We start from the raw sequence: 13,941 nt of genomic DNA on the forward strand, positions 1-13,941 counted from the left end.
TTGTGGCTTGGTTACCATGGAAACCAGGAGCCTTGGTTCAGGCTGAGATCAAGGTGCAAAATGTTCACACTTGAAAACAAAGGCAAGGGCAGGTCAGCTGCCTGCAGGCAGACTTTTTGTATCTGAGTGTTTGGACAGAAGAGGAGCGAGATGTTGGCTGTAGTTTGTGAGATCAGCAGAGGGAAAATGGTTGCTGATTCTATGTGAACTACCAGACTGATTGCAGGAGGGAGGAAAGTCTGTGATCGCTGGAGTGGGCCTTACTGTTTGTGTTTGGACCAGGAATTCTCCAAAAACTGAGGGAAGCGCCTTTCAACAGTCACACGATGTTACAGCTCGGTGAAACAGGGAGATGTGAACCGATTGAAAGCTGTGAGTGAGTGAGTGACTGGACTGTTTCCGATAAAGACTGTAATCCTGTGGAGAGTGTGCCGTTATCAGTTGTGTAGGGTTATCAGTCATGTTAAGACATATCTAATGGTTATAATCTATGGGTTATAATTTCTGTAGTTTAGAGTATTAGTTTCCCACTAAGAAATGTATAGTCAATGTTGATTTTGGTTTGTTTGTTACATTAAAAGTATTGGAATCTTTAAGTTGGTCACTGGGAATTCAAATCTCTTGTTTAAAGTTATTGGTTTCTGTGGGGATCGTAACATTTGTTTCAGGTTGGAGAGTGTTCCTTCCATTGTGTTTTGTACCACACAAGAATTTTTTCATTATCACATTCTCTTTATGGGCCGATTTTATGGGGCCTCAGGGAGCTGACCGAGAGACTGGGGACTGAAAAATCAAGTGGGTGGCATGCCTGGTGCCTTCCCATCGCTGGCATTTTACCAGTGGTGGGGAATGTGATGCCCTCTGCCCAGAATACATTTGAGGCCTTTAAGTGGCCACTTAAGGGGTTTTTCCCACTGCCATTGACATTTTACCAGCTGCTGGTGGGTCCTCTGCCAAGTGGGGAGACGGCAAGGTATACCCTGGGGGTCTTCCTAATGGCTCGGTGGAGGAGGGTTGCCTAATCAGCATCCTGTGGCCCATGGAGACCACCTCCTTCCCCTGCCCCCACCCCCACCCCAGGAGCAAGGTCGACTCTATGGAAACATCCTGTGCACCCCCAACCACCATCCCCTCCACCCTCCCAACTATCCCAACTGCTTACCAGGGCCTGCTTGAGCGACCCCAACCCCACTTATCTAGGTCCTGGGGCAACAGCCATGATGTTATTCCAGGCTGGGTGTAGTCCCAGCAGTAACCATGGTGCTGTTGGGACTGAAGAACTGTCTGCACTCTGATTGGCTGACATCTCTTCGAGGTGGGACATTGTCCCTTAAAGGGAGGAGAGTCCTAATGCCAGGCAATTAATTGCCTAGTGCATGAAAATCCAGTTGGCCCTCCCAGAACCAGCCAAGGTGAGGTTGCCCTCCACTTTCTGGCCAGTTGACTGGGCCTTTGCTGCCCAATAAAATCCCAGCCATGGTATCATTGTTAGTGCATAGCGGTAAAGTCTTCAGACCAGAACCATGGGTCTTTTGTAAAGTCCAATGGATGCTATTATTCCTTGACCTCTAAAAGGCAAGTAAGAAAACTTTTTAACTTAAATCTAACAAGTTATTAATATCACATATATACCAAGTAAAAAAGCAAATTATATATATTTTTCCTTCTGAAACACCAACCAAGGCATTTGGATGAAGATTATGAGTAAAACTCACATCCTTTAGGGAAAAATGGCTAATTTTCAATTGGCATAATCTATTATCAGCAGAGATCAAAGATAGCAACAATACAAGGGGAGTATTTACCAATTCTCTGAAAATTTCTTCCGTTTCGCTCTGTGTTTGGATCATTTTCCAAGTCATTTGGTAAATTGCAGTATGCAAATTAACCACTAAAGAGAGAAAGAAGCATGGTAAAATTTAACAATTTATGTTTAATAAGCCATTATTATTTAAATTAAGTGGCAAACTGTACAGATAAGCCTCTGGTCATGGACACATGTTGCGTTTAAAATTAAGACTGGCTATTTTTTATTGTGGATTTGAAGAATGGCTGGGTCAATAGGCTATTTGATCACCGTGGGACAGAATAAAACCATTGTCCTCCCAGGCAGTGAGTATTAAAAATATGTAGCAGAGAAAAGATCTTCTCTGCCAAACTTGGTCCCCGATCTCACTGGCCCCCCACCAAACAAAGCAAGCCCTCTAGTCAACCTTCACCCTCCTCAACCTCAACCCACTCAGAGAAGAAAATCTAAATTTGGTGAAACAAAGTGGGCCATTTTCCCATACCACCACAAAGGAAATCCACTCCAATGGAAAACAAGAGCAGCTCATTGCAACTCCAACCCTCCCAATAGTTTCCTTTTATTCTTTCACAGGATGTGGGCGTAACTGGTTAGGCCAGCATTTATTGTCCATCCCTAATTGCTCTTGAGGCGGTGGTGAGCCGCTTTCTTGAACCTGCAATCCATGTAGTGTAGGTACACCCACAATGATCTTATGAAGTAACTTCCAGGGTCTTGACCCAGCCTTTCTCAGCCTTTGTTCTGACTGTCCTCTATCACGTTTCTCTGTCTATTCTCCGCCCTAATGTCCCCTCCCACTCCCCCCCTACCCCACCCCTGCACCCCCCCCACTGCCTCCGCCCCCAACACCACCACCCCTTGGATCCCTATTCCATCAACCATCCTTCACACATCCTTCTCCATACTTTCTCTACCCCATTTGCCCTCCTATTTTCCTTCCGCCCTCTCTTTCACTTTCCTCCCACCCCCTCCTATCTCTCTCTCTTTCTCCCATCTGCTTCCTTTTCATTACCCTCTGTTGTTTCTTCAAAAAGCCCATTACATAACTTATCAGACTGACTTGCCTTCACAAATCCATGTTGGCTGTCCCTAATTAGTCATGTCTTTCTAGGTGAGTACTTATTTTATCAAATATTATAGTCTGTAGAAGCTTATCCACTGTCAATCTATGGCTGCCTGGTGTCTCTCTTTCTGAACAGAAGTGTGAAAGAGGCAACCCCCCAGTCCTCTAGCACAACTTCCACATTCAAGGATGCTTGAAAGATTGTGGTCAGAGCCTCTGATATTTGCTCTCTATTTTCCCTGATCATCCTAGGATGTAAGCCAAGATAGCTGGTGCCTCTTCCACCTTCAGCTCCACCAACCTGAATCACCTCTTCCTCCTGTATCCGTACGCTCTTCTGTAAAAAAAAAGCGGAGGTCTCATTTATTATCTCTCCAATGTTTTCACCCTTCACAAGAAGAATTCTTATTTTATATTTAATTGGCTCTGCTCTTTCCTTAACAGTTATTTTAATGTTATAAATGGATAAAAAGTAATTGCTATTTCCCTTTGGGTTATTTATCCGTCTTTCCTCATACCGTCTCTTAGCTTTCTAATATTTTTTGGTTCTTTACTATATTTTGTATACCTAGCTTGATTTTATTTTGTATTATTTGTCTCCCAATACTTCTAGCCCACCAGCAGCCTTGCAGACTCCTGAGAGTTACAAAAACTAGAAAAAAAATGACATCCTTCATCAAGTCAGGGAAAGCAATCAAAAGAGAGTTTCAGGAGATAACAATGACCATGATAGCCTTTTGTAACTCACCTTTTGTACACAGCAATATCGGTCTCCCCCAGGAACTTGCCCAGCTCCCTCTTGAATTTTTGTAGTTAATCTGCATGAGCTGGAAAGCTGTCCTAAAGGATCGATAGCCTTCTGGAAAAAGAAAAATCTCTCAGCATCTAACCTAGTTCTATGTTTATGTAGCTTGTTTGTACATGTTATTCCTAACCAATCAATTAACTCTGGCTCTGAAGATGTCATGTGGACTTGAAACATTAACTCTGTTTCTCTCTCCATAGATGCTGCCAGACCTGCTGAGTTTTTCCAGCATTTTCTGTTTTTATTTCAGATTTTCAGCATCCGCAATATTTTGCTTTTAAATTAACCTTTCTATGTGCATACAAGAGATTATTTTTTCTTTATTGGGCCTGTTTTTCTCTTGCTTTATTGTCTCTCCTCGGAGATTACATGGCTGCAACAGTGGAGGGTGGGCGGGGGGAGGTGAAGAAAGAAGTGTCTCGTCATGATGCTTCAAGCATCACGGCTTTGGGACACAATTGATATATCAGCTGGCCTTTTCCTGGCTGTCTTTTTTTTTTACAATATTCATATGTTCCTTTGTCATTTAAAATCCTAGAATGAATTTATGAGACTGTTTTGAATATTTAGTTTCATAATTCATATGTTTAAAATGTAACTTTTAGTTTTAGGAATTGGATTTTTTTAATGGGATAAATGGAAAAGCTTGATTAAGACACTAATAAATAACCCTAATGTAAATGCAAATAAAAAAATCCAGGGCTAATTACAGTTAAAATATAACCTGTGTTTATTTTACAAGGTCAGAGTTAGCAGTGAGAAAACGTAAGCAATAAATGACCCATCTCTAAGCTTGCAATAGAGCCAAAGGTCTACACTTATCTCAAATAAAATATATAAATTATTCATATGGGTCACAGAATCAAAAGGGGTTGTTTTAAAGGTAAGATTAGTTTGCATTTCTGTTTGGAACATCCCAAAGCATGCCACATTGCCATGGAGATAGGTTGTGGGGCTTTGAAGATTATTTTGTTTGATTTATCTAGGTGTTATTCACAGAAGGCAGTTGCAGATTTGATCTTGTGTAGGTCTCAGCTCAGTTGGAATTCATGAGGGGAAAAAAGCTAGAAGATTTGCCTTGTTTGGATCTAAAGGAAGAAATCTCCAGTGATCCTCAAATTGAAATGCAGTTAGCCTTGTAGCATAAAGCAGTCAGCTTGAACAATTGTCTTAGATAGAAGCTGTGGGAGCAGACTGAGAAAAGGAGGACAAGAAGGCAATGGAATACTCGCAAAGGAAAAGAGCTCTAAAAGTCCAAGTGTCAGACTGGGAAACTGAGGAGAAATCAAAGTGAATGCCTGAGGACTGTGGCAAACCTTTAGGTTGCTCCCTGAAGAAGTGAATGAATCTTCTAGATTTTCTAAGATAAGGGAACTCTTAGGAGGAAGTAAAAGTAAAACTGGATTCATAGCATACATAGTTATATAGCAATAAATTACTAGTGCATTTTCTTTAAGTTTTTTTTTAAGATATACAATAAAGTTTATTTTTGCTCAAAATCGTGAAATCTTGTGGCGTGGTCCTTTCATTTAATTACTGGGTGTTTGAATTTCTCTTTAAACATTAATGGTCCCTACTGGGATCGTAACAAGACTTAGAAAAAATGACAAATCGAGAGCTCACAACATAAAAGAAGCTAAGCCAGATCTCTTTCTCTCACACAACAAAAGCAGAATTACCTGGAAAAACTCAGCAGGTCTGGCAGCATCGTTGGAGAAGAAAAGAGTCGATGTTTCGAGTCCACATGACCTCTGTTGAAGGGTCATGTGGACTCGAAACGTCGACTCTTTTCTTCTCCACCGATGCTGCCAGACCTGCTGAGTTTTTCCAGGTAATTCTGTTTTTGTTTTGGATTTCCAGCATCCGCAGTAGTTTTTTGTTTTTATCTCTTTCTCTCACTCTTATCAGACTTTTAATTTAGAGCCAGTATGTTATACATATGCTTGGCATTAACCCTACCATCATACAATATTTTATCTATAATGTCACAATGGCAAAGTTATGATTATTATGTTTTAGGACTGTATCTTTTGATTTGTAAGAGAGTTATAGTTTGGGACTCTATCTTTAAATTTAGGGTAAATTAATGGAATCATGCGATGAATCTACCTGACTGTAAATGCTGGGTGGTAATTGGTACAGTACAAAGGGAATACTCAAATTGTGTTACTTAGAGGTAGGTGACTGATATTTACATTTGAGGAAATCACAGCTGTTGCTCTGTTCACGATCAAAAGACTTGAAGTCTCCTGAAACTCAAACATATTAAGGGTATCAAGGTTGTAAATAGTTGTAGTGAAACCTGCCTCTCTGTTTCTAAGGTGGCAGGCATTTGTAGTCAGAGATAGCTAACATTGATTCTTGGATCAGGGCTAAGGTGTTTCACAGTGCCATAGAGAAGCAGATAGGGAAGCCATTTTTGGGATCAAGTTACAAGCTTTCTTATAACCCAGGGAAATCATAGACAGAGAGAGTTGCAACTTTGGTCTTGTGTAGTTTGTAGCTCACTAAGAGTTAAGGGAGCAAAAGAGACGAACATTAGCCAGGCCTGCACCTTAAGCAGAGAAAATACTAACTTTATTGTTCACCGCAAGGAATACGAGTGGGAGCTCCCACTCGATTTGGAGACAGAGTTTGTGAAGGGAAAAGAGATTGAAAGATTTGCCTAACTTGAAGCTAGAGGAAGAAATCTACAATAACCCTCATACTGAAAGGCAGTTAGCCTGGGAGCAGGCAGGGAAAAAGCAGTCTGTGTCTGTTCAAAGCCAGGATACGAAGCATAGAGGCCATCAGGAATCGGGGTACTCTTTATTTTTAAAATCACTGAGCACGGGTGCAGTGAGGCCCAAGCTTGAGCTGAGAAGTTCACAGTCATTAAGTTTTGAAGAAAAGTTGGAGGGTCTTTTAGCCAAAAACTAATGAAAGGATCCCCATGAAATCTTGTAACTCAAAAGAATGGCACTGAGGAGAAATCAAAGTGAATTCCAGAGAGCTGTGGTATAGTTGGTTTGATATCAGAAGGAAGTGAATGAACCCTCAAGATCTCATAATGCATAAAGGAAGCTCTTGAATGGAATTAGCAAGTAAAAACGGGAGCAGGATATACATTCTCAGTCTTAACAAACTATAGTATTAAGTCAGTAGTGCTTGCTTTACTTAATTTTTTAATTAAAACAGTAAAATGTTTTTGTTTAAAAATGTGAAATCTTGTGCCATAGTCCTTTCAATTAATCACTGGGTGTTCAAGTTTCTCTTTAAAAGTTAATGGCCTCTACGGAGATCATAACAACAACCTCATCCAAGCCCCTGAAGTGAAGCAAGTATCTATTTTGTGTGTTGTTCAGGAATTTAGTTAATTCCTTACCAGGAGCAGGAAAATTGTTGCTACTGCAAGTGCTCAGTGAAGAAAATCAGCATATTATGATGGTTGCTTGACCTGTATATGTTTTAGCAATTAGAAATCGAAACAAAGACATTATTGAAACAAGTGATTTGTCAACTATACTTATACTGCCACTTCCGAATTGACACAAAGCAATTTACAGTGCACCTCAATGAATTAAATATCAGCATGACTTTTACATCCTGTCCTTATTTGACACTTCAGCACATGACAGCTATTTGCAACTCTTTCCAAGAGGCAATTTCACATCAATCTGGTCTTGCACTGGCTGCAAACAAAACTCCAACTCGTCCCAATGCCACATTTCAGAAGTATCTTTTGAACACCAGGAAAAAATTTTAAACATCATATTCAGTATCCTTAATGTTAGAACAAAGCAGACGCCCCTATTATGCTCTAACATTAAAATGGGCTGTGAAAAGAGCAGAGGTCTATGCATGCATTGAATAACATACAGAATCCATTGTTGGCACACTGTAGTGTCATATCAAACTGGGCTCATTCTGAAATACAAAAAGGTTTGCTGACTATGCATTTAACAGATACTATATTGCGGTATAATTGCATTGGAAGGTAAATAACGCAAATTCTTCTGTTCAGGATACCTAAATTTTATTTGCATGTCAAAGTGATACAATGTATTAAACTTGTGGTATATATGAAAAGTTAAAATACTCATTTCGATTTTCTGTTGGCTATTCAATTAAACCAGTTCAAGAAACTTCACACAAAAGCCTTTTTCGTCTCCTCCATAAAATATATTACCAGCTCACTGAAACTGCTGTCCACCACCTCTTCTCAGCCCAGTGCTTTTGGATATTGTGAACTGCTCTTTTTCCTCAGATATCGTTCTTCCTACTGTCAAAACTGCCTTCATTAAACCAACCCTTAAAGAGGCCGCCCTTCATTCCTCTACAACTACCACATTTCTAATCTTCCCTTCCTCTCAGCTCCTAATCCAATCATCTCACCTAAACCCAATCTTTCCCTGTTTAAAACCTCAATGTCAAAACCAACAATATTCTGTATGGCTATGACCACAGTCTATTTATCCATTCTCAACCTTTCCAGAGACCATTACTACAATCAACTCTCCATGGCATAGTACCTTTCATGATTCCACTGTACTCAAAAGTTTCATTTTTGGCCTCCCTTTGTTTCTTCTATAAATGCTGCATCTCAGCTACATCATTAGCGATCAAAGTCACTGGGACTGCACCAGTTTTACATCTCCACCACAGACCCCAACTTTTAATGCATTCCAACATTCAGTCCTGTTCAACCATCACCACAGTCCTCACCAACCTCCTCTAGCTTTCCATTTCCCAATGCACAGATCACAAAATTCCTGAACATTTCCTGCTCTTTATGTTCAAGCCTAAACAAAACCGGTGTCCACAGTCACTTACTTTAACAACCCAGCTCCTGCTTGGTGTCCAAGTTCTCCGTAATGTAAAAGGCACTAGAGTACATGCAAATATAGAATCAATATTTGGAAATATAACACAATAAACAGAAAAATATAAGTATTGTATGGGTACAACGTCACTGAAGTTCAATTCGTTTTTATAATAAATGTTTAGAGACAGATAAACAAACAATAAGATGACAGAAACCTCACTCGTGGGATCAGGGGCACCTTTAATTGGCGAAACAAATGTCTAATTTGCGGCAATTGTATCCATTCGGAAGAGGGTAGGAGCCGCCTTCGAACAGGATGACATTTGGCTTTTAAGACCGTTTATATATATAAAAAAGTCAAATGGTCACTCAACCCATCGATGGGTGGACCGGAGATCACCAAGAGACTGTCAGGAGGCCAAACGAACTCACGAGAGAGTGTCCTGGCTTCGGGACCAGACCACAAGCGCCGCCGTGTCTGGAGATGTCTGTGTTCAGTACAGTGTGTTCAGAGGCGAGCACATCGATTTTATGAAGCCTGAAAACACTAATACAAACCTGTGGAAACTGCCGCGAGAATAAATGACCCGCCGCACCAACATTTGAAGTGAGTAAAATGGTAGTAACGGCACCGATTCACTGCCAAAGGGGCAGGGGTTTCAAAACTCTCTCTCTCACACACACACACACACAGACCCACACGGGGGGCGGGCGGATGGACTCTCCACCCCCCCCCCCCCCCCGGTAACTGGCGATTCATTAATTCTCATATGATAAAGAGGATTAAAAATGTCCCGTCCTGTCAGACACCTCACCTCTAGGTGCCCGCTTGCTGTCTGCCCCCACCCCCACCACGGCTGGCTGGGTGTTTTATCGGTTTCCCTGTTTAAAAACCATTTCGCCGACTGCACATTCTAACTGGCTGCGCGTCTCTGTTGTCCCGGAGCCATTTTGGTTTCCATGGGGAAGGTCAGAGGTTACAGGTCAAGGGGCCAGCAGGCAAATCCTTTCAAAACAAGAGGCGAAACGCAACAGGATGTTGGAAACCTGACAACAGAAAAAAAACAGAAATACTCAGCAACATTTTTATTTTATTGTCTAACTTTTTTTGACAAATGCTTTTATTTTCAAAATAATCCGTGAGGAGACGCTGGCCCAGCGCCAAATGAAAATCAATCTAAAGTGTCCCTATTAATAAAGGGGCACGCACGTCTGATAAAGAAATGAATCACCAAACCAGACAAAACTTAAAACTTAAAAATAAGTTATTACTCTTATACACAAAATGCTTCAGTAGTACTGGAATTAGCACCATGCAGGAACTCCGAGTTGGTATACCTTGTCCTGCCGAGAGATGCTGAGGATACGTTCAAGACAACGAAGGAGGAAACTATTCAACCTTCTCTCCAGCTTAATATATGTTGCCCAGGTCTCACCAGCATAAAGGAGTACACTGAGGATACAGGCTCGGTAGACTCGCAGTTTGGTATTCTTGGTCGGGTTTCTGTTGTTCCACAATCACACCTGCACTGACTTGCAATCATCAGATGGATGACGGCTGTATACCCAAAGACCTTCTGTTCGGTGAACTGGCCACTGGGTCACAACCTTCTGGACATCCATACCTCCATTACATGGATAATTGCAAACAAGATATAAAGTTGACAAACATGGATGCAGACAGTTGGCTGTGACTTTTGGAGGGACATTGGGAGAGATGAGGAGAAACAAAACGCTCAGCTGGCCAAGAAGAGGTCTCTGAGAAAACATAGGCTAGTGAATCCTGTACCTTCTCAGCCCATTGTCTTCATATGCAGCAAATGAGGCAGAGACTTCCTTGCCAGATATGGGGAGCCCCTGAGCCACACTAGGTGAGGGTTAACACAGAGTTGACCATCAAGGTACAAACCATTGTCTCATGAGGCAGAAGGCTGCCTAGGAGACTCCAGTACCAATGCTGATTGACCTGCTGAGTATTTCCAGCTTTTTCTCATTCTGTTTTCAGGCAATCCTTGCTCTTTGGTGTCCTTCACACCCAAATACTTTCTGTAGTTAGTTTGGCAAAATTAAAGAATCAATTAAGAATAAACATTGTATAATGTAATAGTAAAATAATCAGATTTTTAACCTATATTTGCTAAAATTAATAAGATCAGACAATAATCAAAGTAGAAGATAATTGTGAAATATTTCTTTGTTTGGATAGTCTATTTGGATTGCCACCTGAAATTTTAAGGTGGGTAATCTAGAAATGCCTGAAAGAAAATCTAGCCTTTTGATGTTGGGTTTATAAAACAGAAATCATCTGTTATTATTTATCTCTACCTCAAGTGAAGGCAACCGAGAAGTTCCATTATTAAAATTAGTAGGGCTTTTCACCTTTATTTCAGAGGTGCCATCTGTGTATGAAATGTTAAACTGAGGCTCCATTTGCTCTCAAGTGAATGTAAAAAAAGTACTTAATTGGCTGTGAAGCACTTTTGGATATCCTTTGGTCATGAAAGGCACCATATAATGCAAGTTCTTTCTTTCTTTACCACCAAAAAAGAAGATACCTAAAATCAAGCTACAACCTGATATTCTAACCCACCATTTCATCCTAGCTTGACAAAAGGTTTTACCACAATAACTGATTTTTAACAAAAAGAAACCTAGTTACCAAGGATGAAACATTGTCATCACTAAAACATTGAGGAGAAAAATGTCATAAAGAATCATAAGAGATATTGCAGCACAGAAGGAGCCCATTCGGCCCATCAAATCCATGCCAGTTCTTTGTAGACCAATCCAGTCAATCCCATTACGCTGCTCTATCCCCGTAGTCCTGCAAGCTTATTTCCCTCAAGTCTCCATCCTGTTTTCTTTTGAAATCATTCTTTGCGCCCACTTCCACCACCTCATCGGCAGCAGGTTCCAGGCCATTACAATTTGCTGTATAGCTTGTACCATGAATTAATGGGAACAGCTTTTCTTTGTATACCTTATCTAACCTGTCATAATCTTGTACACCTCTTATGAAATCTCCCCTCAATCTCCTTTGCTCCATGAAGACCATGCTTCTCCAACCTAACCTTGTAGCTAAAATCCCTCATCCCTGGAACCATTCTGATAAATCTCCTCTGCACCCTCTCAAGGACCCTCACATCATTCCTAAAATATGGTGACCAAAACTGGACACCAAACTCTAGCTTTGCCCTAACCAGAGCTTTATAAAGGTTCAGCATAACTTCCCTGATTTTGTCCTCCATGGTCTATTTATGAAGCCCAAGATCCCATATGCTTTGCTAACTAATTTTGCAATATGTCCTGCCACCTTCAAAGATCGATACACATGAATCCCCCAGCCCTCTATCCTTTCAAACTCTTTAGAATGCTGCCATTAAGTCTATATTGCCTCTCTCATCCCTTGTGCCAAAATGCATCAACTCACAGTTCTCTGTATTAAATTCCATCTACCACTTGTCTGCCCATTCTGTTAACCTATCCAAGTCTTGTTTGAGTCAACTGGTATTGTCCTCTCTGTTTGCCAGACCTCTAAGTTTGGTATCATCAGCAAATTTTAAAATTTTATTCTGTATTCCAATAACCAAATTATATATAAAGCAATAGTCCTAGCACTGACCCTTGAGGAACACCACTGTCTATATCCTCCAGTCTGAAAAACAACCATTTACCACAACTATCTATTTTCTGTCCTTAAGCCAATATTTTATTCAAGCTGACAATGACTCTCTGATTCCATGAGCCTCAATTTTGGTAACCACCCTTTTATAAGGTACTTTGTCAAACACTTTCTTAAAACCCATCTTGTCAACACCCATTGCATTCCTTTCACCAGCCTTTTTTATTACTTCATCAAAAAGGTCAATTACATTAGTCAAGCATGATCTGCCTTTTAAAAACCCATACTGGCTCTCCTTAATTAACTCAAACCCCTCTGAGTGCCTGTTGATTTTTTTTCTCCGATTATTGATTCTAAAATTTTACCCACTGCTGATGTTACACTAACCGGCCTGTAGTTACGAGCAATGTCCTTACACCCTTTCTTGAAAATGGGTGTCACATTGCCACTCTCCAATCCAAAAAAATGACCAAGGAAGAATTTTAGTTATCTTTTTACAATGTAATAAAAACTAAGTTATCTTAAATATTTTTACATTCTGTATCAAAGTTGTCTAAATTCAGAGGACATAAATTAATTTAATATTTTAAAATGTTTAAAACACCTGTCAACATTTCACCAGAAGGCAATGGACACATCTGAAAGAATATTACTGAGCACGCAAGACAACAGCATACCTAAGATTAGAAAATTCAGACTAAACGAGTGAGTGCAGATGGATTAACAACAAATTAACATTGAAACAATGAAACTACCTTTTACAAATCCTGCATTTATAATATACGAACATACAAACTAGGAGCAGAAGTAGGCCATTTAGTCCCCCGAGAATGCTCCGACCGTCGTTCAATAAGGTCATGGCTGATCTGCTCATGTTTCGAGTTCTACATTCCCATCTATCCCCGATAACTTTTGATTCCCCTGCCTGACAGGAATCTATCCATGTCTGCCTTAAAAATATTCAGTGATACCGCTTCCACTGCCTTCCGAGGCACAAGAGTTCCAGTGTACAACACTCAGAGAAAAAAATTCTCCTCATCTCTATCCAATAAGGGTGACCCCTAACTTTAAAACAATGAGCCTTATTTCTGGACTTGCCCACAAGAGGAAACACCCTTTCCACATTCACCTTGTCCAGATCATTCAGGATCTTGTATACTTCAATCAAGTCGCCCCTCATTCTTCTAAACTCCAGTGGAAACAAGCCCAGCCTGTCCAACCTATCCTCATAAGACAACCCACTCCTTCCAGGTATCAATCTGGTAAACCTCCTCTGAACTGCCTCCAACTGATTTACATCCTTCCTTAAATAAGGAAACAAAAACTGCACACGGTATTCGAGATGTGGTCTCATCAATGTCCTGTATAACATCCTTACTTTTATGTTCAATTCCTCTCATAATAAAGGATAGCATTCCATTAGCCTTCTTGATTACATGCTGTACCTGCATACTAATGTTTTGTGGCTCATGCTCGAGAATGCCTAGATCCCTCTGCACCTCAGAATTCTGCAGTCGTTCTCCATTTAAGTAATACTCTGCTTCTTTAGTCTTCATGCCAAAGTGAACAACTTCACATTTTCCCACATTATACTCCATCTGCCAGATTTTTGCCCACTCACTCAACCTATCTATATCTGTCTGCAAGCTCCTATGTCTCATATATATTTCACAGGTGTAATCAAAAAATTGATGTGGAAGGGAAGTAAGGGAATATTAAGATGGGTAGCAAGCAGTTTTTAAGTGTGACATGGATAACAATGGTGGAATGAAAGAAGAGGGAATGCACAAGTAGTCACAGAGTCAAAGGAACAGAGATTTTGGAAGGAGTTGGCCGGCTA

At 40.5% G+C, this 13,941-nt stretch overlaps 1 protein-coding gene across 5 annotated transcripts in view; it reads right to left on the reverse strand.

Annotated features, from left to right (window-relative positions):
• Positions 1-9,421, reverse strand: part of lrrc9 (leucine rich repeat containing 9) — a 197,358-nt gene extending 187,937 nt beyond the window's left edge. For all 5 annotated transcript variants that reach the window (XR_013579440.1, XR_013579439.1, XM_078562277.1 and 2 more), the window contains exons 1-4: positions 9,295-9,421; positions 3,619-3,729; positions 3,172-3,207; positions 1,806-1,891 (exon numbers count right to left, since the gene is read on the reverse strand). Coding sequence is in view for 3 of the 5 variants with exons in the window: in XM_078562277.1 (XP_078418403.1) it covers positions 1,806-1,891; positions 3,172-3,207; positions 3,619-3,694 (198 nt within the window). In the remaining 2 variants the exon portion in view is untranslated. The remainder of the gene's footprint in view (positions 1-1,805; positions 1,892-3,171; positions 3,208-3,618; positions 3,730-9,294) is intronic.
• Between the last annotated feature and the right edge of the window lie 4,520 nt (positions 9,422-13,941).

Source organism: Cetorhinus maximus, chromosome 18, assembly GCF_964194155.1.
Source record: "Cetorhinus maximus chromosome 18, sCetMax3.hap1.1, whole genome shotgun sequence".
Lineage (NCBI taxonomy): Eukaryota > Metazoa > Chordata > Chondrichthyes > Lamniformes > Cetorhinidae > Cetorhinus > Cetorhinus maximus.